This window comes from Castor canadensis, chromosome 12 (assembly GCF_047511655.1).
Source record: "Castor canadensis chromosome 12, mCasCan1.hap1v2, whole genome shotgun sequence".
NCBI lineage: Eukaryota > Metazoa > Chordata > Mammalia > Rodentia > Castoridae > Castor > Castor canadensis.
In genome coordinates, this window is record NC_133397.1 from 80,475,151 (window position 1) to 80,499,944 (window position 24,794).

Sequence of the window (24,794 nt, forward strand, 5' to 3'; positions counted from 1 at the left end):
AACTCTGAGTTTTTTTATGGGCCTCTGTAGTCTAGGAAATACTTAAAGTGACTGATGTAAGCCATCATGAACTTCTGACTAATTGAGTGTCCTTCTTAATAGTGTGGATTTAGGGGGATCCAGGTCTTTTCCTGAGCCTCAAGCACATCAACTCTTACTCTGCCTCTTGGGTTGGGAAAGCCTTCAGCTTAGCCCAGAAGGAGGGGGGATAGGGGGTTATCCTTACTGCAGATAGGGGTCCATCTTTTGGGGCCTTCTATTCTTCCCATGTACTTAGTTATACAGCACAAGGTTGTATTGCCCTCCTGAGGGTGGGATAAAGGTGGGGAAAAGGTGGAAAGGCCTCCTCCTAACACTTTTGCAACAATAGCAGAGTAGCTTAAGGATGCCAGAAAACACTGTGTAACCTAGAGCTTGGACTTAGGACCAGGAAAACTGAAAAAGTAGTTGTTTTTAGTTCAAAGGACAGCTGAATTTGGCCTTTGTGGTGGAAGACCTAGCTGGGTTCTTGAAATGGCCAAGGCAGTGGTATATAGCAGAAGGGATTTAGTCATAGGGAGGAATATGAGAGATGGAACTAGTGGGGTTTACATGATTTCAGGTCATGAACACTTCGAACTTTTTAGGAAGATGTGATGTGCAGTCCCTACCCAGCCTAGGGGACTAGGCTTCTGCCCTTAAGGAAACATGTGGCACAAGAAAACTACTCTACCTATGGCTGGGGGCATAGCTCAAGTGGAGGCCCTGGATTCAGCCCCTTGTACCAACAAAAGCAAAAAGCAAAAGCATTGTATTTCTTTGCTCTGGCTCTTGTTTTTTCTGTAAAACCAAATTTTTTCCCTGGTAAATGGGACCAAATATTTTTTCTGGGCATTGTAACCCCAAGGTGTATACTGGCAAAAGGTGGTGCCACTCTTGTGCACATGCAGTTGATGTTTGATTTTTTTGTGGCACTGGGGTTTGAATTCAGCCTCATGCTTGCTAGGCAGACACATTTACCTCTCAAGCCAGTCCACCAGTCTTGCATTTCAGTGGTCATGGTGTGCTGTTCACCCATTAGAGCCACTTCTCTCCTGCCACTCTTTCCTCCATTTCATCTAATGTCAAGGCCTCTTAGTGTGGAAGAGACTCTGAGGACTAGAGGGGGTACATAAGGTGACATTGTTCCCTGTCTTGTCTAAAGAACTGGCATTTTCAAGCTTTCTCATTCTGTTCAATCCCCACCCCCAGCCCACAGGGTACAAGATGGCGCTCTGTTATAAACTTGTTTATTTCTGTGGAAAATTATAGCTCTGCTCTTCTTAGTAGAAGTGGTTTCTGAACATAATAGCCAGAGTATGTGTAGCTCCTTGCATATGTCCTAGAAGATAAAATCAGGGAACCGAAGGAAGCCGAAAGGAAGGGTTAGTGACAGGCGGGACAAAAGCCAGGCAAACGTGGACAAATTAATCTTGTAGAGCTGGAAGTTCTGGGAAGATATCACTCAAGTGATTCTTGGGTCCCAGGAGGTGTGTCTGCTGATGGTCACTTATGGGCTGCACATCTGGAGCCTGGGTGGTAAGGGTGGAAGAGCTATCATTGCTGGTGTTTAAGTTGACGAGGTTAACTATTTTAATGGGAGGATACATCCGAAGCTCAGGTTTGATCCAGCTCATGGCCAAGTAGCTCTAGAGGGAAGAGACAACAGTTAACTCAAAGTCACAACCCAAATACACTCTCAGTCATCCCAAGAGTAACTAGTTCCTTTGTCTCTGACCCACTGATTGTCACTTACTGGGGCTGAGTAGATAAAGTTGAACAGTACAAACATCAGGACCAATATGATGCAGAAACATATGATCTTGTAACGGTAGCGTTTGCAGCAAGCAAAGCAGAAGTTTTTAACAGGTGACTGCAACCACATGAAAGCACTGCCAGGGCGTCTGTCCTTGGCAAGAAGTACCAGAGAATGGAGGGCAGGCTTCAGGTCACATGATACAGAGAAAAGATCTTTTTTTTTGGGGGGGGGGGAATGTGTTTTGCCCTCTACCTTCACCTCCCAAGTCTGTTCTGTCCTGATTGTAACTAAGCTGTGTGTAGAAAGTAACTACTCCTTCTCCACTTATCACCACCCCATAAAAACTGAGGAAAAAGATAGGACTTGGAGCCCCTGCTTTTCAGGGACTTACAGGGGAGGATGGAGGGTTGGGAATTGGTTGGGTTCCGACTGGCCTCTCCCAGCTGGCCTGATTAAAGCATCCTTCTCTGACAGGATCTCCAGAGTCATTTTCACTTTACCCTAGGGACACCACAGGTGGTGGACTGAGGTCACATAGCAGAGGCAAGTTAGCAAAGAACCACTTCCCAGTATTCAGAAAGTAAAAGAGATTTAGGTAAGGTTCCCAGAAGTCTGGTAGAGCCAGGTTTTCTCTAGTTCCTACCGACAAGCGCCACTTGTTATTATCATGGACCTGGCAAGGCCACCATCCAGTTACAGTCTTCTTCTTAAAGAGGGAGAAGTGCTTGTATTGGAAGTAGGGCCACTTGGCATCAGTGTCCATCATCCTGAGGGAACATTGCTTGGAGTTCCGGGCCGGAAAGGGCATGTCAGATAAATCCAGCTCCAGGACCCCTAGACCCAAAGAAATGCCATCAGTAAGAAGGAGCTCCCTGTCTGTGGTCACAAGCCCTGTGCCAGGACCTCACCTAGGAAGTCATCACTGGAGAAGAGGTCATTGTCCCAGATCTGAATGATGAGCCGGGCTGGAAACTTCACTGACATGGGGTCCAGGCTCCATATATAATCCTGGAGGACAGTAGAAGGGCATGCCTCTGGCCTGCCTCAACATTTCCCTTGGACACCTTAGCAGTACCCTACCCAGCAGTAATGGACTATCAAGGAAGAGGGTTTCCACCTGAGGACATGGTCATAATGTTCTGTCAAAACTTGCAGGTCTCTGGAGGGAAGCGAGGAAGGACTTTTGGACCTTGAGGCTCTTTTTCCCTCATCCTGCCCTCCAAACCTGTACCTTTTGGCTGTGGACACACACTTGTTCTGCTGCCAGGTAGTCCATGGTAAAGATGAACCGCCAGTTGAAGTTGCCCTCCCCAGTCAGGGAGTGATAGTGGATATCTGTCTTCTGCATGTCCTTCTCTAGCCCAAATAACCACCTAGGGCCAGAGTCCATTTACCTGGCATTCATGAGTATGGTCCCTACTCCTGCTAGGCAGTAGAGAGGTGTCCCTCTCAGGATTAGGAGGCCCCAGAAGGATAACCAAACTGGGGAACTGAAGGGCTTTTATTGGAGTCCTTTTCCTCCCCCTCACCCTTTGATGTAGATGTCGCTTATCTTGTCTCTGCTGAAAGTCTCATGTACCAGGTCCACTTGGGCAGTTTTCCAGATAATGCAGCGTAGCTCATACCTGCAGCCATTATGCTGTGAGACTTTGCTGAGGAATAGCTCCCCAGCTGCAGCCTTGGTGAGTAAGGAGAATCCTAAAGGTTGCCCTCCACACTTGCTGAATTTGACTCTAGTAGAGGTTCCTCTATTCCCAGTAGAGAAGAATTCTTGCCACTCAGTATTTGAGGGCAGTGGTGCTCTGCACCCCAGGGGCTGAACTGAAATACAGTGATTGGGGGTTGGGTTGTTACTCACCGTTTAGGCTTTCTGGGGCTGATGTTGACTGGGGGGCCAGGAGGTCCCAGCTTCTTGGGGAAAATGTCCACCCACATTTGGATCTTTCCCTAGAGCCAGAATAGATTTCACTGGTTGGGGGTTGCTGGCCTCTGCTCTCAGCAGGATGCCTTGGGGGCCTGTCCCAGGTTCTAAGGCCTCATCACCACCCAGGGATAGGGCATAGAGCTTTCTGAGAGGCAATAGGTGACCACTTGCCCACTTCCTATGATTTTGCCTGGGAAAGTAGTACAGTGAGGTGGAAAATGATAGCTCCAAAGCCAATGGTGTGGTGCTGAGATTTCACTTATGAGAGATTCATGCTACTCAGCAGGTCACGCTAGATGGCCTATTGATGGGGATTCAAACTGGGAGTGAGCCTTCCTTTATTAAAATAGCTCTGAGCAGGCTGGCACAGTGGCTCAAGTGGTAGAGCACGTGCCTAGAAAGTATGAAGCCCTGAGTTCAAACCCCAGTACCAAACAAAAAAATAAAATAGCTCTGAGTAAGAGGAAATCAGTCAGGGGTCATTTTTTTCCCTTGATGCTAGTGATCAAACACAGTGTCTTGAGTATGCCTGTCAAGTGTTCTACCACTGAGCTACATCCCTAGCCTTCAGGTCATTTTATTTGATGTGATCACAACTTATGGATATGAAGCCAGCAACAAAGTACAGAGGCTTGAGAAAGAAGGGATGAAAATGGTAAGAAAAGGAGAAAGAAGTAAAAGGGCAGCATTGCCAATCTTGGAAAATAGATAAATATGTACTGTCTTTCAAATTATCTGACCTATTTTTATTCTTTTGAAGTTAACCCCTTTGAGAAAACAGGTTTAATGAGAATGGGTTGTTTTGTTTTGTTTTGTTTTTTTAATGCTCAGCAGAGGAGTTTTATCTATAATGTGGCAAGAGCATGAGAGATTTTGAAAATGAGATGAGCCATTTTGGTGTCTGAAGGGTGAGATAATTAGAGTGCCCTTGGGGATCCTCATTCCTCTGTTGGGGTTCCTAGCCATGGAGAAAACAGCCTTCAATTAACAGCCAGAACAGGGTTGTAATGTCTGTATCATCTGACCTGAGGTGCCACCTCACCACCCCTCTGGAAAGATTAAGACAGTGGAGGCATTGGCTGGTAGGGCTGCTAGGGCTTCCCACAGCTTATGCATGGCCTCCATGTCTTGTAGATTACCTGTCCAACTCTGAATTGCTGTATTGTGACATCACTGGAATTTCTTGCTTACTAACGTGCAAAACATTGTCTTCTGTGTATTTATATACTGAATGGTTGTCTTACCCTTCCCTATCATCATGGGCTATGTTCTGAACCAGTGGGCACCCACCCCTATCTCCTGCTCCAGCCTTTTCCATAGGAGGCAGAAGCAGCCCCTCCAGTCTCAGACCTGATCAATGCCTGGTTGACTGTCACTATACAGCGTGCGGGTCTCCACGTGCTCAGGTACCAGCCCTTGGGTATGCAGGATGTACAGTGCAAGACGTTCCTTTTTGGGTCCCAAATCATGAACAGTAGGGGGTTCGGACTCTGGATTGGGGGGAGGGGATCATGAGGTCATTAATCTTCCCATCTAGGCACTCTTCCCAGTTCCACCTACATAGTGGCCATGGTTGCCTTCTATGGGAGGAAGGGGTGAAGAGGTGGTTGCCCTCTAGACTATGTATGTTCTCTCCTTGTTCTCCCTCCATCTGCAGTTCTTCACTTTTGGAGCCTCACTGGTTTCAGAGTCTATATCTGGCTTCAGGAAGTATGCTGGGCTCACCAAAGTTTTGCAGGTTGAATTTCTTCCCATTGTAAAAAACAGAGTCTTCCTCAGTGTTGAACACAGGTGGACACAGCCCTTTCCGTTTGGCATAGCGTTCCAGAAGGTAGCTTGGGAGCATCTGATCGCGCCATCTAAAGGGCCCTGACCTGTGGGGGTATGGGAAAGAAACAAGTAGGGAATCCTGGAGAATATGCTGCCTTGAGCAGCTTATGTTGGAAGCATAAGTGAAGACAGGGCAGGTCCAGTCCTGGTTTCTAGCCCAGGAGTTCCCAGCCTTTCCCAAGGAAGCTGTGGGCTTACACCTCATCTCCCCCCTCCTCCCTTGCTTGCTGGACAGGCCCACTCTCACTGGCAGTAGGATTTAGAGAGCCCACAACGGGCTCCAAAGCCAGACAGGAGTCGGTTTTCAAGGTCAATGACTGTGCTTCCAATCTCATCATCAGAAGATAATAAGTCAAAGTCATATAGCTGGATCTGTAGGTCTTTCTCCAGAGGGATGTTACAGGTGAGTTCAAACATCCTAGAAGTGAGGGTGTTGGAAACTGCAGAGGCTGTGAGCCAGATACTCTCCATGCCCCACTCCCTTCACCAGCATCGCTGCGCAAAGGCCCCTACTCCACCCCTTCGTTTATGGTGAATATGGAGAGCAGAGTGTGGGATAGGCTGCTGTTTGCCAATAGCCATTCCCTGGATGTGGCTAAAAATAACTTGATGGCTTGAACAGTGAGCTCTGAGCTCCCTTTCCAGGCAGAGTGTGTGAGAGAGGGTAGAGTTGGACCATCCATTTACCTTCTGCCTGTTGAGCACCTACTGTGTGTAAGACACTGTGCTTGGAAAGAACTCTGGGGCTGGAAAGGAATCCCAGCTGATTCCCAGCATGGCACAGAGGGGGTGGAAAGGTGGAATTGGGTGTATGGGGGCAGCTTACATGCCAAAGATGGGATCCAGAGTGTTAGGCTGGTATGAGTCCCGGTTGCCAAGCTTTGTCTGTCCTACTTTCAGGATCACATAAGGGTCACACTGGGGGTCAGATATAAGCGGGGGAAAGGACAGGAAATGGGGAGTCAGTCCAGGTTGGTCAAGGAGGGTGAGTAGGGCAGAAATGCTCCATAGGGAGCCTGTGGGGAGTTGGCAGTTTTTGTGTCAGAGCCTGAAGAGATCTGGGAGTTTTAGGCAGGAGACAGGAGGCACCTGTGCTGGTCACCTCTGGGGGCTGCTCTTTACCAGGCCATTGTAGTCCTGAGGCTGTAGGTGGATGGCTCGTACCACATACACCCGCACCAAGCACTGCTGAGGGAAGTCCTCTTTCTCAGGCCAAACCAAGAACTGGCGCGGAGGCTTAGGAGCTTCTGGGTTCTCAGGAAAAGGGTAGATGCGGAAGAGGCCCTGGAGGGTGGGGAAAGTGTTGGTGGCCCAGCTTGGCAGTGCTGCCTCAATTTTATACAGCCCCCAACGAGATGCTTCCAGCCCAAGTTCAACAGGGAGAAGACTGGGTTGAGGGTGGCAGGGACAGAAAGCTACGAGCACAGTACAGGTAGGTGCAGCAGAGGTCTGCAGGGACCACCATGTTTAGGGGGGTGTTGGGAAGAGCACCCAAGGTCATTTAGTGAGTTCCCATTTTCTGCTCATTCCTTCAGGTTTGAACTTATCCTGAGGCTCTGTGGCCTTTGGAGACCAGTATAGGCCAGAGCTGGGAGTGAGAAGGCTCCTGTACTCCCCAAACTGCTTCATTCTTGCTATGAGCATACAGAGCCAGGACTTTCATTAGACTCTCCCAAAGACAGAAGGTACACAGGAGATGGCAACCAACATGGGGTAGATAGACACACACCTTGAACTCTCCTACTACAGGGCTATCTGCCTTGGGCTGTTCCTGGTAGAGTTTGAAGGTCTGGCAGAAGTCCTGCAGGCCTTGAAAGGCCGACACAGCCTCCAGCTCACAGTCATACACCTGCAAGACCCAGGCTGGTGAGAGGCTATTTGGGGTCAGGAGATGGAGGGACTACTAGCATCTGTGCCTTTTTCAAATCTACCCAGTCAGTGACCTCACTGCCTGCTTCAGACGGGGTAGCTGATGGAGGAGTCTCTGCTAGTCTTGGTGACAATGCAGAAACTCCCCCACTTGGTGGTTCCCAGAGGAATCAAGGATATACCTGTGGTCCCTCCCAGTGGGAGATTTTATTCCACCTCTCTTTCCCAAGACCCTTCAAACCTTTAGAGTGTAGTAGTCTTTGTACTTGTATTTCAGAGACTTTTGGTCATCACCTGTGACCCAGAATAGCCTACTCCACCAATCCACTTCGTGCTCATATTCGTCCTGGCAGGGAAGAGAATCAGACTTGCCCTCAGGGGCAGGGGAGCCCCCCACCTCCCTGAACTGATAGGGGTTATTCCCTGTTTCCCTGGGCTGAGCCTACTTCACCTCGGCTTTGCTGGACTTGAACCAGAACTTTTCATAAAGGTAACCTAAGAACTGAAAAGTGAGAAGGTGAGAGAAGAGGGGACTCACTTCCCTGACTCCCCTGCTCCCTAACCCTAACCCTAACCCTAACCTTAACCCTAACCCTAACCCTTTCCATTCAGGCAGGATTGTGGGGCATGAAGGAGGGGGAGCATGTGTCTTAGTCTTCATTGCCCATGGCTATAGACCCTAACGCCCTACCCCAACCTACAAAGTCAGAATCTGCTTTTTTTTTTTTTTTTTTTTTGCAGTGCCCTTGTTTTTTTGAGACAAGGTCTCACTATGCAGTTCAGGCTGGCCTCGAACTCGTGGTTCTCCTGCCTCAGCCTCCTGAGTACTGGGATTACAGGCATGCACACCCACGCCCGGCAGAATCTGCTTTTATGAAGATGTCCAGGCACTCTTGTGCATTCAAGTGTGACAGGCAGTCCTGAACCTTGAAAACACAGTAAAATCACCTGGTAGTACTGGAACAAAATTCTGATACCTAGGCCTTTCCCTCAGCAACTCTGGTGGGATTTCTCAGAGACCCAGGGTCTCAGGAGTTTAAAAGCTCTCAGGTGATTCTCATGTACAGTACAGGCTGAGGACCACTGCCTTAGCCTTCTCATGTGCAGTTAGGCCTCCTCACACTGGGGCACAGACACCAGGACTGTTTTTGTTCCCATCAATGGTGAAGGGGAAGGTGGCCTCAGGCCCTTACTTACATGCTGCTGTTGCTGCCGCTTCACAGACAGTGCTGTGTGGAGAGAGCACAGTCTCAGCCTAAAGGGGAGAGACTAAGGAGGTGGGACGCCAACCCCACGGGAACCAGGGCCCTGCCTCTCTCCCACTGGGGGCTTGGTGAGACTTAGGGGAGGGCCAGCAGAAAGGACCGTACTTGGAAGCAGAGGGGGTGTGTAGTCCTGAGCCCAGGGGTCACAGAAATAGGGCTGGAGGAAGTCGATGTGAGCCTGACCCACCACGGTCTGCTGGCCATATCTCTTGGTGTCCACCACCTTCACCACCAGGGGCAGCGAGTAGGCCTCCTCTGTAGGCATGTACTATATACCGAGGAGAAGCGGGGAGCTTAAGTCCCCTATCCCTCAAGAGAAGAGGACTGCCCAGCCTGCCCCAGGTCCTCTTACCACTGTGAGGAAGAGGATGGACTCTGGGAAGTTAGGGTTGGTCTGGAAGTCACTGATAGGTTCTGTCTTCAGGGACTTTTCCCCACATTCTACCATGAGCTGGGGATAGCACACCTTCATGTTCCGAAGGCCCCAAGCCAGGATCTGCCAGAGTAGGCAGGGATTGTGTAATGGAATCCTGGTGGTGGGGGGCTGCCCTGGATATAATGGTGCATCAGGGAACATGCATGGCTAGGGCATGAGACAGTGTGAGAAGTCAGAAGAAGGCTTCCCAGGTCTCCCTGTCCTATGAGAGTTCTAGCTAGTCTTCAAGACCTAGCTCCTGGCCAGGTCTAGTGGTTCCTTCCTATAATCCTAGCTCCTCAAGAGGCAGAAATAGGGAAGATTGCCATTCGAGGCCAGTCTGGTCATAAAGTTTGCAAGACCCCATCTCAATCAGTGGGTAAGAATGGTGGCATGTTCCTGTCATTACAAACAGGAGGATCATGGTCTAGGGGTCCAGGCTGGCCTGGGCATAAAGCAAAACCCTTTCTCAAAAAGGTGGGGTGGCTCAAGTGTCACCATGCCTGCCTAGCAAGTGGGAGACCCTGAGTTCAACCCCCAGTACCACCAAAAAAAGAGACCTGGCTGCTGTACTCCCTCCCTGTGAGGGGTGTCCTCCCACCACTGACTGCACCCTCCACTGACCCCTACTGTCCTTAGGCATTGCACTTCCTAACCTCTAACTATTCTCGGGCATTGAATTCTTGAGGCTGGCTGCTAGTAGAGACCAAACAGGCCAGAAGCAGGCAGTTCCCAGATTTCTCATGTGTCCCTTTGCCATCTAGCTCAATGCTGAGACCTATGTTCCAGAGAACTCCAAGGCTAATCAGTGACCTGCTACCCTGTTATTTCTCTTTCAACAGACACTGGGCACCTTGAGAAAAGTCCACATCCTTCTTCATAAGGGCCTCATTGAGCCCAGAGCAAGGACCAGCCAGGTTGTCTGATCTTAGGGAAGCCATTAGTCCCTGAAGGAGCCGGCCATGTTTTGCTATTTGCCAAATTTATGTCAGGACACATAGATTTCAACATGGGAACCTCCCTTTGGAGTCTGGAAGCCTAAATTGTGGTTGTCACTTAATCCAGTCCCTGGTCACTGTGTGAGCAATATTTAATCTCAGAGCCTCAACTTCCTTCTCTGAAAAGTAGTGCCTGTTGCCCAGGGTATGCAGCTCAAATACCACAATGAATGCTACTGCCTACAGAAAAATTACTTACAATGCTGTATCTAAGCCTCTACTCCCTGTTTCTCTGTCTCCCTCCATCTAGCCCTACGAGTGTGTCTCCTTGGAGCCAGGTAGTTAGGAAGGCCCAGCAGAGAGTTCCAGGGTACTCCAGACTGCTCTAGGTGGTGCTTGCCCTCTGCTTAACCCTCCGCACCTCAATGGCCATATTCTTCAGTGTGGGCTGGATGTTCCTGGGCAGTGTATAGCTCCCATTCTTCCAAGGAACACTTAACATGGGCAGGTGCTTCTCTTTCAGCTTCTGGAAGGCAGAAAAGGGATGTCAGGGGGCATGAGGCCCTGGTCCTGCTGCCCTCATCCCCAACTCAGGCAGGTCCCTTTGTGGGCTTAGCTGAGGAGGCCTCAGAGCCCCATGGGTTGGAGGTGGAGGGGAGTTAGGGGGAGGGTTGGGCAAGCTGGTACCACCAGACACAGTGTCCTACTTCCCAGACCTCAGGCCTTTTGAGGGGATGGGTGTGGAAACTTGTGACTGGGCCAGGGTGGGACACTTGAGCACTGCCCCTCCCATCCAGGTCCTGTCTCACAGTACCTCAGTCTCAAGGATCAGCTCACAGGAGGCCAAGATCTCTCCCTCTTCCTCCCCCAGCCCTTTTCGAAGGGGGCGCCACCTCAGGGGGGGTGGAACCCAGTCTTGGAGGTCCAGCCAGACGACTGGGGGCCACATGCTCCGTCCCCACAAGGTCTCATTTCCCTAGAGGAGAGAAGTTCATAGAACATGAAAGCCAGGCTGGCAGGGTCCTGCTTCTGGCCTGGGCTTCTGATGAGGGCAGGGGAGCCACTAACATCTCCATTTACATGGCTTCTGCACACCCAGCCTCACAGGAGCAAGCCTGAAGTAGGCCTATTCCTTCTGCCCAGCCCAGCCTGCCGTACCCAGGAGTTGCGCTGCCACAGTTCCAGCACCACGAGTGGGGGGCTCTCTTTGGTGTCCTTGGGGTTCTCATACAGCAGGAGGTGCTGGAAGATGACAGTCTGGGCCCATGTAGGGGCTGCAGAGCTCTGCAGGATCTGGGTGCATTGGCTGTAGTTCAAGAAGATCACTCGAATGAAAGACCCTAGAGCAGGGAAGGGGGACAGGGAGTCCTGTCTCCAAGCTGCCAGGTGAGGCTCTCCTCTTCTCTGCAGCAGCAGTCATTGGACCAGGTGCCCAGGAGGCCCACGCCCGGCAGCCACTGCCACTGCCACACCAGCTGCCCAGCAACCCAGAGGCCAAGGGAGTCTCTGGTTCCGTCGAAGCATACTCCATATCCACCAAGGTTCGAGGTCTGGCTTTCACAGATGCAGAGTGGGGGCTTCTCTGGAGGGCTTTGGGGACAAAGTTCCACATCTCTGGGCCTCCACAGCAGCAGTGAGTGAGTGGCCGTTCAATGTGGGTGGTAATGTCCAGTGGACACAGCTTCTAACAGACATTCCTGGAGCCTTGCCACCCACCTCCATGGCTCCTATGAACAGTGGCAGCATCAGGACAAGGAGGGAACACTCAGCTCACCTGAACCCTTCAGTGGGTGTTCCTCAGAGGACCAAAGACAGGCTCCTCCCACACAGGGCCTCCTCCCTACCTCTCCTGTCCAGCCACAAGTGGCATGTGGTTCCCAAGCATGCCACCCTCTCTTGCCTTCATGTCTTAGTCCTCTGCCAGGCAAACTCCTCCCTCTTCAAGGCCCAGCTAAGTGGTCACCATTGGAGTGAAGGCTCCTCAAGTCCCGCTTTTCTCATTCCACAGTGTTGGGGTAACACTTCAAGAGCTGCCCTGCCTTTTGGTCTTTGCTTTGGGGGTCTTTTCCCAAAATTATAGCCATGAGCTGCTTGGAAGAGGAATCTGTCTTTGTTACACCATATTCGTTATACAACTGGTGCCATGTTGCCAGGCTTTGTGGGGTTGGGGGACACAAGAGCTGAATGACAGGTACATTCCTACCTTGGAATGTCAGGATCTGGTTGGACATCAGGTTCCGGGCCTGGTAGATGTAGCAGAAGAGCTGGTAATAGTGGGGCTCTGGGTAAAGAGAAGACACATCTGTCACCTATCCCCAAGGCCTCCATAGGTTGCCTTCTTGATTTCCCCTGCCCTCAGATACTGGCCTCTGTGGCCACTCAAGAGGACTCCCAGTTCAGTGCTCACTGTTGAGGATGTAGTAGATAAAAGGCATGGTGGGAAGCTGGGTATCCTCTTGGGCAAACTTCCAGAACCCTGTCTTCTTTTCCCCTTCCTTCTTAGCATGATGGTTCTGCTCCATGGCCTGTGCCCAGGACGGTCTCCCCTGAGACCTTCTCCCCAGTCTCCTTTCACCAGGCTCCCACCTCCCTCCTCCCCTTATAGATGCCACCTCCCAAGCCTGAAGAGCAGCTGCCCACTCAGGTGGAACCTTGCTCCTTGGGGAGGTAGGGTTGCAGGCAGCCATCACCCAGCCCACAGAGGCTTTACCAAGGATCCCTCCAGGAGAAATATGGGTGCAATGCCCTTGTCCTCGTTGGGTGCCAGCTTGCGATGCCAGCAGCGGCGGCGGAACCGGCTTCGCGGCTGAGGGTTCAGGTGGAACTTGGAGCCGAAGGTCCCATATTCCCAGCCCTCTTCTCCCTCCTTGGCCAGACCCTGCTGTAGGAAGGAAAGCAGAGTCATGCTGCTGCCACCCCCCCACACACAAGTGGCACCGTCTGTGGTCCCAGCCAGGGCCCCTGCCCAGGGCGCCTCACCATCTGCAGGAAGGAGACAGTCTTCTGCTCTTGGCCCAGCTCTTCATGGTTCCGAAAGCGCACACGCACCCAGCACCGGCGGCGGCAGTTGTGGTAAGTCTTCTCCACTGAGCTCCAGACCTGGGGTAGGCCTGAGGGCGGGATCCCCACTCCATACTCCCAGCCTGCAGGGGCAGCACCATGGCCTCTGGGTGCTTGCAGGCTGGGTGGCTTCAAGAGACCTGAGAGAAGGGCTCTAAGATGGGCTGACTACAGGGGTGGTGCTTTTCCTCTTGTTCAGGGATGGGTAGTCACACTGTGTCACCTGGGTGACCTGGGGCCAGCTGCTTGTCTTACAAATGAAGAAGCCAACTCAAACTAGGTCACAGAGCCATAGCAGCAAAACTTGTGTCAGGAACCCGGGCCCTGAGACTTCCAGCCCATTGCTCCTTTTCTGGAACTACCTGGGTGAATCCAGGCTCCACGGGCCAAATCCATGTTCACAGGCATCCCCCAAGTCTTGCCTCAGGAGGCACCTTTACTATGTCAACACTATAGTCCAGTAGACCCCATTCCCTAGAAGCTGGGAGACCCCAGGAATCCAGACCCATCACACCTGAGAACTTGGCCACTCAGAAGCTGCCAGAAGAACCAAACACCCCAGACTGCTCAGAACAGCCCCAGGCAGTCTTGGTGATTTAGGGTCCCCAGGCCCTCCTACCCTCAGCCCTGACCCAAGAACTGACCCTCATTGTCCACTGCATGGTTATGCTGCACAACCCAGCTCTTCTTAAAGTGCCAGCCTTGGGGGCACTTCACATCCTCCAAGGCCTCCACAGGCTGTCCATTCTGTGGGGATATGGAGGGCAAAGGTGGACACATGAGCTGGACAGAGCTTGCTTTGCTTTACTCACCTTTTTTTTTTTTTTTTTTTGGTCTGACTGGGGTTTTTGAACTCAGGGCTTCACTCTTGCAAAACAGGCACTCTACCACTTGAGCCACTCCACCAGCCCTTTTTTATTTGTGTGTGTGGGGGGCGGGGAATGGTATTTTTGAGATACAATCTCGCTTTTTGCTCAGGCTGGCCTTGAACCACAATCCTCCTGACCTCTGCTTCCTGAGTAGCCATTGGCTCACTTTTTGAACACACTTTTGTCTGTGAACTGCCTGCCAGGTTGGCCTCCCACACCCTGGCTCCTGGTCCAGACAGTGCTTGTTTAAGTGTGCTGTGACCCAACTAGTCACTTGATATGCTTTAATAACTTGTCTTTTTGGTCTGTAAACTGATCTCCTCTTGTTGAAAAGGGGAGTCTGGCATGCATTCAAGATAGGTTAGGTCTGCAGTGTCCAATACAGTGGCCAGCAGTCACCTGGGACTACCTCAACTAATTAAAATGAAATAAAACTCAAAGTCTAGTTCTTCAATCTCATTACCACCACATTTCAAGTGCTTAGGAGCCCCAAGGATGGAACGGATTTAGAATACTTATATCCTCAGAAGACTACTTAACAGAGCAGGGTTAACTAGCCCCAAATAGATTAAGCACCATCTTTAAAAGAGGTATAGAAAGGAATTAAGGAATTGGTGCCTTCCTTTGTTGTTTCGTTTCTTTTTTTTTTTTCTGCCATGGGAGTCTCACTATGTTGCCCTGGCTGGCCTCAAATTCTTGGGCTCAAGTGATCTTCCCATTTCATCGTCTCAATTAGCTGGGACTACAAGTGCATATCATTGTGTCTGGCAGTTTCTGACATCTTACCTAAGGTATTTCTAGCCTGCCATCTTGGAGTACAACTCCCTTATCAGTGCCAAGAGAGGGTACCTGAAGACTGACATGCTCAAACAGGGTCCTACAGCCCATAGGAATCAAGGCTCAGACGTAGCTCTTTCCCCTGAACTACCGCAGCTCCCAAGACTTCCCACCCGGTTGCCTTGCTTCCCCCATCCCAAGGTGTGTTGGCCCAACTCACCACATCTGTGTTTGGGATGGCTGCAGGCACCCAGGCACCTGTGGCGCTACGGCTCTGGTTTTCATACACTTCCTCCAGCACCTGGCTCTTGTTGATATCTGTGTCTAGGAGGAGTCTGAGGGCAGTAAGACCCTAAGTTTCCACATCTCTTTGAACCACTGGTTCCTCTGCTGGTGAAGTGCTCCCTGTGACATCCCCACCTGCTCTTGGCAAGGCAGGTATGGTGGGGTCTGGCATCCAGGCAGGGCTGTCTGCCTTGTGTACCCCATCCACAGGGACCAGCTCAGTGGATTTGTGCCCATATCTTTGGGTTACCACTAACTAGCCCCAGGTGGCAAGAAGTCCACCTAGGTGGGCTTTGCAGGGGCAAATGGGCTCAAGGTCTGCACCCCAGCCTTACCTCCTCTGAGGCTCCACTATCCAGTTGTCCTGCCAATGCCATCCCAGGGGCGCATTGAAATTCGTCTTGGAGAGGGCCTTGCGCCCCATAACATCTGAGAAGTTGGGGCAGTGATACAATCCCTGCTGCCCCCACTGGTCTTTATACTTGGCCTGATTCTCATACTGAAGAGGAGAAAAACCCAGTCAGTGCCTGCACCTCCTCCAGCACACAGCACTGAGGATGTTGCTCCCCCCACCCTCACCCCCTTGAAATGTGGTGGCCAGGTAAGAAAGGGCCCCAGTGTCCCCATTGTACATGTCAGGAAACCAAGGCAAAGGGGTCAACCCTGCCCCAGGTTGCTCAGCTAGCAGAGGGGGGTGGAAGCCTGTGTTAAAGCCAGTGCCTTCAAGTGACCTGCCCACTGCCCAGTCCCTTGGAAGCCAGTCCTGCTGTGCAATGGTCCCCCTGTGATGCTCAAGGCCTTTTCTTCCACAATCTCCCTAAATCCCTTCTCCATCTCTGGATCTCTAAGCCCTACACAGGGCTTATTAGACATGGGGCCATTCCTTAGTGTCCCGGAGGAATTGGTTCCAGGACTCTTTTTTTGTTTATTATTTTTTAAAGTTTTTTTTTTTCAAAAAAATTTTTATTATTTTTGTATTGGGGGTATATTGAGACATTTTCAAAAGTTCCTGTCCATCATTCTCCTTTATGTCCCCTCCCTTCATTCCTGGAATAGTTTCAACAGGTCTCATTTCTCCACTTACATATGTGTGTACATAGTATTTGCACAATATTCACCCTCCTACTCCCACTCCTCACATCCTCCCCCACCACTGGTACTAACCAACTGGACAGGACCTGTTCTACCCTCCTGTTCTCCATTTTTGTCAAAAAAATGACATTTTTGTTTGTTTAAGACAGCTATACAGAAAGTTTCCTTGTGACATTTACACACACACACACACACACACACATATGTAGTAGAAGGAAGTTAAGAAAGTGAATATGGTTGATGTACCCTCTATACAAGAATGAATATAGAATTTGTAATCTGTTGAAACCACCATAAGAAGGGGACTAAGGTAGAATGAAGAAAAATAGAGGGAATGAACCAATTCAGGACTCTTTAGATACCCAAATCCATGGTGCTCCTTTATATTAAATGGTCCAGTATTTACATATAATGTTTGTACAACCACTTATATACATTGTAAGTCATCTCTAGATGACATAATATCTAATACAGTGTAAATGCTATATAAATATTTGTTGTAGTGTCTTATTAAGGTAATAATGACAAGGAAAAAAGTGTGTGTGTGTATTCAGGACAGACACAACTATCATAGGCCTGAGTACATTTTCAATCCATGGCTGGTTGAGTCTACCAATGGAAAATCGGTAGATGTAGAGGGCAGACTACGTTATGATGTATTTTTCTACACATGCAACTTAAAACCATAAGAATGTTTTAATTAGGAAGTTTTAAAGCCCAACACTCAAACCTTACTCTCTTCTGCTGTCAGAGCTGGTCCTGGGCCATGCCCTCTCCCAAGGAGCAAAAGTCATGGCCTGTCCTTTGATTCCAGTGCAATCTCTGGCCACTGCACACCCATACCCTAAGTAGATGGTTCTGTGAGCAGACGCCTCATATCCTGCTCCTCTCACTGTTCCAGGTCTCCTCCTCCCCACTCCCAGAACCACTAGTGTGGCCTGAAGGCTCAGCTGGGGTCTGTGGGGATCCCAGGTAGTGACAAGAGAGACCCCAGACAACTCAGAGACTTGTTTACCTCACATGCCCTGAGCAAATGAGGAGAAAGCTCCCTTGGGGCAGTGTGACCAGGGTCTGGAGGGCCACTCAGTCCCTCCTTGTCACCACATGTCTATGGCTTGTCAACAGGGAGACCAAGCTGGCCACATCAAAGATTGCTTTCATCTCTGCCTCGTCTCAGACCCCTCTCATAATTCTCAGATTCCATCAGCCTTTTCCTCCATCTTTGGTGCTGGGCTACTGTACCCTCGCTTTCCCTCCCTGTACTTCACACTCCACTGTGAGGCCAGCCTCTTCCTTGACTTGGCCCGGACCTGACTAACCTTTCACTCTGTGGCCCCCACAAGCCCTGAACTGCCACTCACCGTCTCTGCATACACCACCATGTTGCCTTGATGGAGCAGCTGCATATTCTTGCTGTTTTTGACATTGCCAAGCCACATGCAGACCCGGAGGTGGGCTGGGAGTGTGTCCTTCTGTCCTTCACCCTCTGGGTACTGAGCCAGAGGAGGGTGCCAGTCCCACAGGGATAGGATGTGAGTGAGTGAGGGATCACACATACCCAGATTGGGTCACACCGCCCCTTCCCCCTGAACCCGGGAGCAGGAGCCCTTGCACTGAGTTGAGTGCTAGAGCTAAAAATGGGGTGAGGGAGCTGGGGGTGTAGCTCAGTGGTGGATACCTAACCCCACAAAAGTAAAGTGAAGGACAGAGTTCTGCCTTTCAGAGTGGGAAATGATATACAAATGGTTATACCTTGTGACCTAGCACAAAGCAGGGGAGGGTTGGGGAGAGAAGGGTGATTCTGCCTAGGGAGTCAGGGAAGGCTCCACAGAGGAGCTGTGATAATGACATTGTGATACTAGCCATCATTTATTGCCTGCTTGCTATGGGCCAGCTAAGGGTCTTGATCCTCACACCCCATCATGAGGTTGGCTTGGTGATCATTAGGCCCAATTACTGAGGAGCAGACTGAGGCCTGGACACAATCAGGAGTGGACCCGGATCACACAGCCGATGAATGGCAGAGTCAGATTCAAGTCTTACAGGATGAGGACCCCATGGGCAGGGGAGGGTGGGGCTGTGTATGATGGTGAAAAGGCAAGGGCAGGCACATTTGGAGTCTGGGAGGCCCAGAGTAGCCTACATGTAGAGAGGGTTGACACAGTGACACATGGCTGGGGCAGGCTAGGGAGGCTGTACTTTCTCCAGGAGGCAACGGGGAGCCAAGGTGGGCCTCCAAGGACCCACTCTCCTCTGGAAGGAAGAAGGCTGTGGTCAGGACTGGGTGGTGGCCAGGGTTTCAGTCAGTCTTATTTATGCTTTGCCTCTGATATGAGGGGCTGCTGTCCAAACCTTATAGGCACTGACTATTTTGGAGATCACCCAATCATAGTTCAGAAGACAGATGACAAGGGACGAGACCAAGTAGTAACCATGAGGGTGATAGAGGAAACAGATTTGAGGAACATTTTTGAGGGACATGGACTTGGTACCAGCCCACATGTTGACAACCACAAGGCTTTGCCCTCCTCTGAGGACTGTTTAATCCTGTTCTAAGTGGACCACATCTTCAGGGAGGCCCATTGGGCTGTCCTGTGACCCCAGGGGTTCTCCCTGGGGTGTTAGGGGCCCTTTCTCCCCTGAGGACCCCCTGCTTTCCCACCTGTAGGAAGAGAGTCTGAATCTTCCCACAGAACCTGCCAGAGTGCAGAGACCCTGCTGGAGAGAACAGGATGGTGTGGGCGGGCACACAAGCATAGGCCACTCGCTGCTCCTTGGCCATCAGCCAGATCATCACATCCGGGAGGCTCATCTGGGGCTGCCAAAGTAGGATAATGTCAGGACCTATATAGCCAGCTCCCAACTTTGCTCCCCGGCCAGTATGTCCAGTGCCCACCTCAGGTAGCACAGCATTGAGGCGGTAGAGCCAGCCCTCCACTGCGGCCACCATGTTTCTGGGTTCAGCTTCCTTTGCCTTTTGTTGCAGTTCCTGCAGCAGAAGGCTGCGGAGCTGCCACCTCTTCTTGTCTAGGTTGGTGGCTTTGGGCTGATCAGTCATGCTGGGCAGAGGGCGCCTGTGGCCAGGACAAGGTAGCAGGGGGCTGAACCACTTTACTGCCTCCCATGTCTCTACCTCTGGATCTGTCACAGGCCAATGTGTCCTTCCTAGCCTTGAGATCCTGCCATTCACAGCTGGCTTCCCTAGGAAGTTGGCTTACTGTGGGCTCTAATTCAGCCCTCTCCCACCCTCCCAGCCCTGCAAGGTAACAGGTGTGTGCCCAAGGACCTCCTGTGGAGTGAGGTATGTACCAGGGACAGGCCAACCAAATCCTGAGTGAGGGCTGGGAGAGGCTTTCCCATTAGTCCTGCAGAATAGATTGTCCTGAGAAGGGCACCCTGGGTGGGAGGAGTGTGGAGAAAGGTGTGGTGCTGGAATGGTGTGGGCTGGTCTGGGTGCAGGGGAGATGTTAGTTTGGTAGGAGCCTCAGGTGTGGACGTGGACAGCAGAGACTGTGCTGGACAGGAGGTTGGGGCTGATTTCTAGAAGAGCCTGTACAAGAAGGAAGAATCAGGTCTGTTTGGGTTCAAGCTGGGGAGGTCTTGACTGGAGGTCATACTTCCTGTGGTAGTGTGTGTGTATGGGGGTGTTCCATAGGGTGTTGCTCAGAGTCTCTAGCTCCCTTTTTGAACCTGATCTAGCTCAGCCCTAGGCTCAGGCCCATCAGGATGTCCCCCAACCCTACTTGCAGTCCTCCACCAGCTCCTTCAGCAGCTTATCCCACTGGTAGAGAAGAGCTGGGTCTTTCGGATTCCGAATGGATTTCAAGGTGGCCAGATTGGCTTTCTGCCCAAGGAAGAGAAAGGGAGAGACCTGGCTTCAGCATGGAGCACACCTGGGACAGGCTGTGGGGTTGATGGACCCAAGAGAGTTTCAGCCAAGACCTGGGGACCTGGGTGTTCCACTGATAACTGTGATGTCAGTTCAAGGGTGTCACATGTCCTATATCAAGGCTAGGACCTTCCTCCACATACACTTCCTGCTACCCAACAGAAGAAATGGGTGGCAGGGAAGACCCAGGATGGGATGGGACTGGGAAGCAGTGCAGTGTCCCAACCCTCTGAGCTCCCATGTGTAGGTATGTGCAAGTCATGTCTCCTGAGACCTATGCTCCTTGACAAGTACCTAGGACCCTTTGTGATGTGACCTTTCCCGGCTCTCTGGCTTCCCTGTCACCACCACACCTCCTCTCCCTTGGCAACAATGAATTCTTCAAAACCTGCTGAAATGCCATCTCCTTTGTAAATACCTCCCGACTTCTCCCTCTCTTCATTCCTTCCCCTCCCCCTTCCCCATCTCTCCAGTCCTAAATCTCTGGGCACCTGTATCTCCATCACAGCTCTAGTTGCTTGGCACAGTAGTTGCATGCATATCCACCTTCCCCAGGCAGTGAGGACAAGGTGTGTGTTTATTCATCTTTGTGTCTTTGGTGCCCAGCACTGCATCTGGACATGCATCTCAATGGTGAAGAATGCATCCATTGCACCCTCCCTGCCCCGCCCCTACACACTCACCAGGCGGTCCCGAGTGTAGTGGAGGAGGTTGAGGCAGTTCATTCGGAAGCCGACATCCTCCCAGTTGGAGGTCACAGCCACTACGGGCTTGGTGTTATACCAGGGCACATAATGGTAGATATTCCCTGAGACACAGAGGAACAGGGTGAAAGGGGATGTCTGTGTCCACTGTGTCCACCTGGAGGGCTCCCCTGGACTAATTCCTCAAGGATGTGGTCTACTAGCAATCCTAACTGGACCCCTCCAGTGGGGAGGCTGGGTTCTGGTCCAAAGAGCTCATCACTTTGATGAACCTGGCCAGCCCCTTTTGAGCATTCATTGCGTTCTGTGTGTCACATGGGCCTCTCAGAGCCCCTGGTGTACAGGTGGGATAATCCAGGCTAGGCATGGGAAGCAGTTGCCTGAGTGGCACAGCCAGTAGATCATCTAGCTTCAGGGGCTCATGTGCATCAGGCAAGATGCCAAGGCAAGAGGCAGGTATGTAAGGTGTCCTTTCTGGGTGATCTGATAGGGATAAAAACCATGGTGTGTATGGCCCACTGGGCTCCCAGGCAATGTTACTTATTAAAGTGAGGGGGGGCAGAGCTAGATGAAACAAAGGGTCTTTTTTCTGAAATGCATGGATGTGTTGGCTTTAAAGGAAGAAATCCACAGAAATAAATACATAACAGAAAGCCTGTGAGGCAAAGGAAGACAAAGCTGACTTTTGTCCTCTGAACTTTCAACAACTCTTGGAGAATTTGTGTGGTTTTTTGTTTGTTTGTTTGTTTTTTGGTTACTGCAGGGGCACAGGGAGCAGGGAGGTGGGCAGGGGGCCACCGAAGGTGGAAAATCTAGGAGGATGCCCCATGTGCTATGAGCTGAATTGTGTCCCCCTCAAAAGATATGTTGAGGTCCCAGTACCTCAGAATGTGATCTTATGTGGAAATAGGGTCATTGAAGATGTAATTTGTTAAGATGAGGTCATACTGGAGTAGGGTGGGCCCTTAATCCAACATGACTGGTGTTCTTTTAAGAAAGATGACAGCCACATGAAGACACAGAGGTATAGGAAGGACATCATGTGAAGGTGAGGCAGAGAATGGAATAATGCATCTACTAGCTAAGAAACACAAGGATTGCTGGCTACACCAGAAGCTGTGGAGAAGTGTGGACTAGATTCTCACTCAGATCCCTGAGAAGGAACCAACACTGTCACCCTCATTTCCAACCTCCATCTTCCAGACCTTCCAGATACTACGTTGCTATTGTTTTAAGCCACCCAGTTTGTGGTACTTTGTAATGACAGCCTTAGTATGCAAAGCTAGTGTCCAAATCCTCCATCCTTGGGGCCAGGGTGAAGGAGAGAACCCATCACACAGACAGGGACAGTGAGCAGCCTGCCTGTCTCCACTGTGGCTCTGGATGAAGGGGATGAAAATCTTCCTCAAAATTTATAATACAGCTTGGACTTGAGATTATGCTACCCTTTAAAATTGGAAAACCATTAAGTAAAAATGTAATTTAAAGTGGTCTTTGGTTGTCAGGGCCCAGCTAAATGGAGGAAGCAAAAAGCAAATTCTCCCTGGAGAATGAAACTTCAGCCAGATCCCAAATTCTGAGAAAATGAGCAGATTAGAACCAATACACATACTCCTTAAGCCAGCAGTTCCTCTCCTAGGAAGGCACATGCAGCATTATCAAGAGACAGGGAGGAAAATGTTCACCACAGCACTAATTATCATAGCCCAGAGCTGGAAAGAGCCGAAATAGCTCTCAATAGTAGAAAGAATAAATTATCCTCAGGGAATTGGTTTCAGGACACTCTTCAAATACTCAAACTTAAGCATGCTTATGTGAAATGGCGCAAGCTGGGCATGTTAGTGCACAGCTATAATCCCAGCACTCAGGAGGCTGAGGCAGGAGGATAGCAAGTTAGAGGCTAGCCTGGGCTACATAGTTGGACCCTGTCTCAAAAAACCCCCAAAAAACAAAAAAGGTGTAGCACTTGGTATGCTGTACTATTTAAGGATAATGACAAAAAAAAAATAGCTGCAAGTGTTAAGTATAGATACAATTTAAAAATTCTTTTTGGCAGTACTGGGGTTTGAACTCAGTGCCTCATGCTTGCTAGGCAGGTGCTCTACCACTTGATCCATTCCCCAACCCTTTTTTTGCTTTAGTTATTTTTCAAGTAGGGGCTTTCATTTTTCCTAAGGCTGGACATAGATCCTCTCATCAGCCTCCCACATAGCTGGGATGACAGGCGCATACCATCACATCTGCCTTGTTTTGTTGAAATTGGGTCTCACTACTTTTTGCCAGGGATATCCTTAAACCACAACCCTCCCCATCACGGCCTCCTGATTAGCTGGGGTTACAGGCATGATTTTTTGAATTTCGATCCCTGGTGAGTTGAATCTGTGGGTGCCCACAGATTCATATAGAGGGCCAACTGTATTCCCACAACGGATTACTACACAGTGATGCGAGTGAAGGAACTATGATTGTACCCAACGCTATCAGATTTGTGAACACATCTCACAAATAACTGATAAACAAAAAAGCCAAGTACAAAATAATAGATACGATATGATTTCTTTTAAAGAAAGCTTAAACAACAAGTAAAATGGAGGTTAGGACAGCTGTTGCCCTTGGTGGGGGCAGGGGAGAGGAACAAAGGTCCCTGGGGTGCTGGCATTCCACTCTATAACCTGAGTGCTATTATGTGGCTGTGTTTTCTTCACAACTATTCATGCAACGCAACACTTTGGTTTATGTAATTTTCCATAGGCATGTTATCCTTGAATCAAATGTTTACTTAAGAAATTAATAGTGACGGCAGAAAGAACAAAATCAATTTGTACAATACAATGTGCACAATGATGGGAAATGCCATGGAGAAGAATAAAGTGGGGGAGGGGGAAGGGAGCTGCCAAGGCATTTAAAATAGAATGGTTAATGAAGGCCTCTCAGAGAAGATCTAGAAGTATCCAGATGTGGCCCAGAGAAACCACAAGATGAAAATATGGAGGACAGAATGAAGAGGGCCACAAAGTACAGGGTGAGTTCCAGAGGAAATGTAGTTTTCAAAAAGAAAATAGCTTAGAATTTTCCAGAATTGTTGGAAGACACCAGTTTCAGACTTTGGCCGATTGAATCGTCAGAATGATAAATAAGCAGAGGTCCATGATTGGGAATCTCAGGAGGGATTGGATAGAGATGGCAGTTTTCCTCTTCTATTCTTGGATCACTTACAAAAGCAACAGGGAGAAGGAAAATAACTCCATTTCCAGCAAACAAGGAGCCAGATACAATCTGCACACTCAAAATACACATAGGAACTGCCAAAAGCAACCATGGCTTCCACAGAAGCAATGAGGGGTGAAGGCAGCAGAAGGCACCTGCGGGGAAGTGGCCAGCAAGACTGACAGCAGGAAGTATGGCTTGATGGGAGCAGATCACAGAAAGTGCCAGCAAAAATACACTCCCTGAGGGATCACACGTCCCAGAGGAGGAAATGTGAGCCAGCCAAGGGAACTCAGAAAACAAGTAGGAGGAAAAACAAAAGCATCAGAAAAGGAAGACAGCATAAGAAACAGTTCGAGGGAGATGAGCCCAAGAGAAACAATTCAGTGAGAGGCATAGAAATGAGGGCAGAAAAAAGGAAAGTGACCAAAATGAAAGTTGGAAAGAAAAAGTCAAAGAAGGATCATTTTCTAGCTGAAAATGATAGAGAAGAAATCAAAGAGAATTATTAAACCCATAAATAGAGCTCTTGAAGGAGGAAAATAAACAATGGAACAGGGTAAGTATTATGACAAATAATTTAAGAAAATTCACAGGGGAAATGATACTGTTTTTTAAACAAAGGATGCTTGAACAATTACACATCCAAATTGAAATTAATTCAGAAGGAAACACAAAGTTAAATATAAGAATTAAACCTGTAAGACTTTTAGAAGGAAAAAGAAGAAAATCTTCATGACCTCAGATTAGGCAGAGTTCTTAGATATGACACCATAAAAGTTAAATTGGATTTGATCCCAGTTAAAAATGCTTCCATTTCAAAGACACATTAAGATAATGAGAAGAAAAGCCACAGGCTACTTGTTGATTGTGTATTTGATAAAGGACTTGTA

At 49.7% G+C, this 24,794-nt stretch overlaps 1 protein-coding gene across 1 annotated transcript in view; it reads right to left on the reverse strand.

Annotated features, from left to right (window-relative positions):
- Positions 1-935: 935 nt before the first annotated feature.
- Fer1l5 (fer-1 like family member 5) overlaps positions 936-24,794 on the reverse strand; it is a 54,688-nt gene continuing 30,829 nt past the window's right edge. The window contains exons 20-52 of the mRNA XM_074049028.1: positions 20,674-20,798; positions 19,845-19,945; positions 18,998-19,175; positions 18,764-18,919; positions 17,463-17,594; positions 15,345-15,508; positions 14,945-15,059; positions 13,723-13,825; positions 12,998-13,161; positions 12,729-12,899; positions 12,426-12,543; positions 12,222-12,299; positions 11,177-11,358; positions 10,833-10,994; positions 10,440-10,544; positions 9,018-9,161; positions 8,771-8,933; positions 8,598-8,629; positions 7,642-7,842; positions 7,261-7,380; positions 6,654-6,815; positions 6,358-6,449; positions 5,779-5,949; positions 5,427-5,575; positions 5,052-5,191; positions 3,636-3,724; positions 3,307-3,402; positions 3,009-3,150; positions 2,686-2,785; positions 2,421-2,611; positions 2,169-2,278; positions 1,775-1,922; positions 936-1,667 (exon numbers count right to left, since the gene is read on the reverse strand). Of these exons, the coding sequence (XP_073905129.1) occupies positions 1,446-1,667; positions 1,775-1,922; positions 2,169-2,278; positions 2,421-2,611; positions 2,686-2,785; positions 3,009-3,150; positions 3,307-3,402; positions 3,636-3,724; positions 5,052-5,191; positions 5,427-5,575; positions 5,779-5,949; positions 6,358-6,449; positions 6,654-6,815; positions 7,261-7,380; positions 7,642-7,842; positions 8,598-8,629; positions 8,771-8,933; positions 9,018-9,161; positions 10,440-10,544; positions 10,833-10,994; positions 11,177-11,358; positions 12,222-12,299; positions 12,426-12,543; positions 12,729-12,899; positions 12,998-13,161; positions 13,723-13,825; positions 14,945-15,059; positions 15,345-15,508; positions 17,463-17,594; positions 18,764-18,919; positions 18,998-19,175; positions 19,845-19,945; positions 20,674-20,798 (4,526 nt within the window). The 3' untranslated portion in view covers positions 936-1,445. The remainder of the gene's footprint in view (positions 1,668-1,774; positions 1,923-2,168; positions 2,279-2,420; positions 2,612-2,685; positions 2,786-3,008; positions 3,151-3,306; positions 3,403-3,635; positions 3,725-5,051; positions 5,192-5,426; positions 5,576-5,778; positions 5,950-6,357; positions 6,450-6,653; positions 6,816-7,260; positions 7,381-7,641; positions 7,843-8,597; positions 8,630-8,770; positions 8,934-9,017; positions 9,162-10,439; positions 10,545-10,832; positions 10,995-11,176; positions 11,359-12,221; positions 12,300-12,425; positions 12,544-12,728; positions 12,900-12,997; positions 13,162-13,722; positions 13,826-14,944; positions 15,060-15,344; positions 15,509-17,462; positions 17,595-18,763; positions 18,920-18,997; positions 19,176-19,844; positions 19,946-20,673; positions 20,799-24,794) is intronic.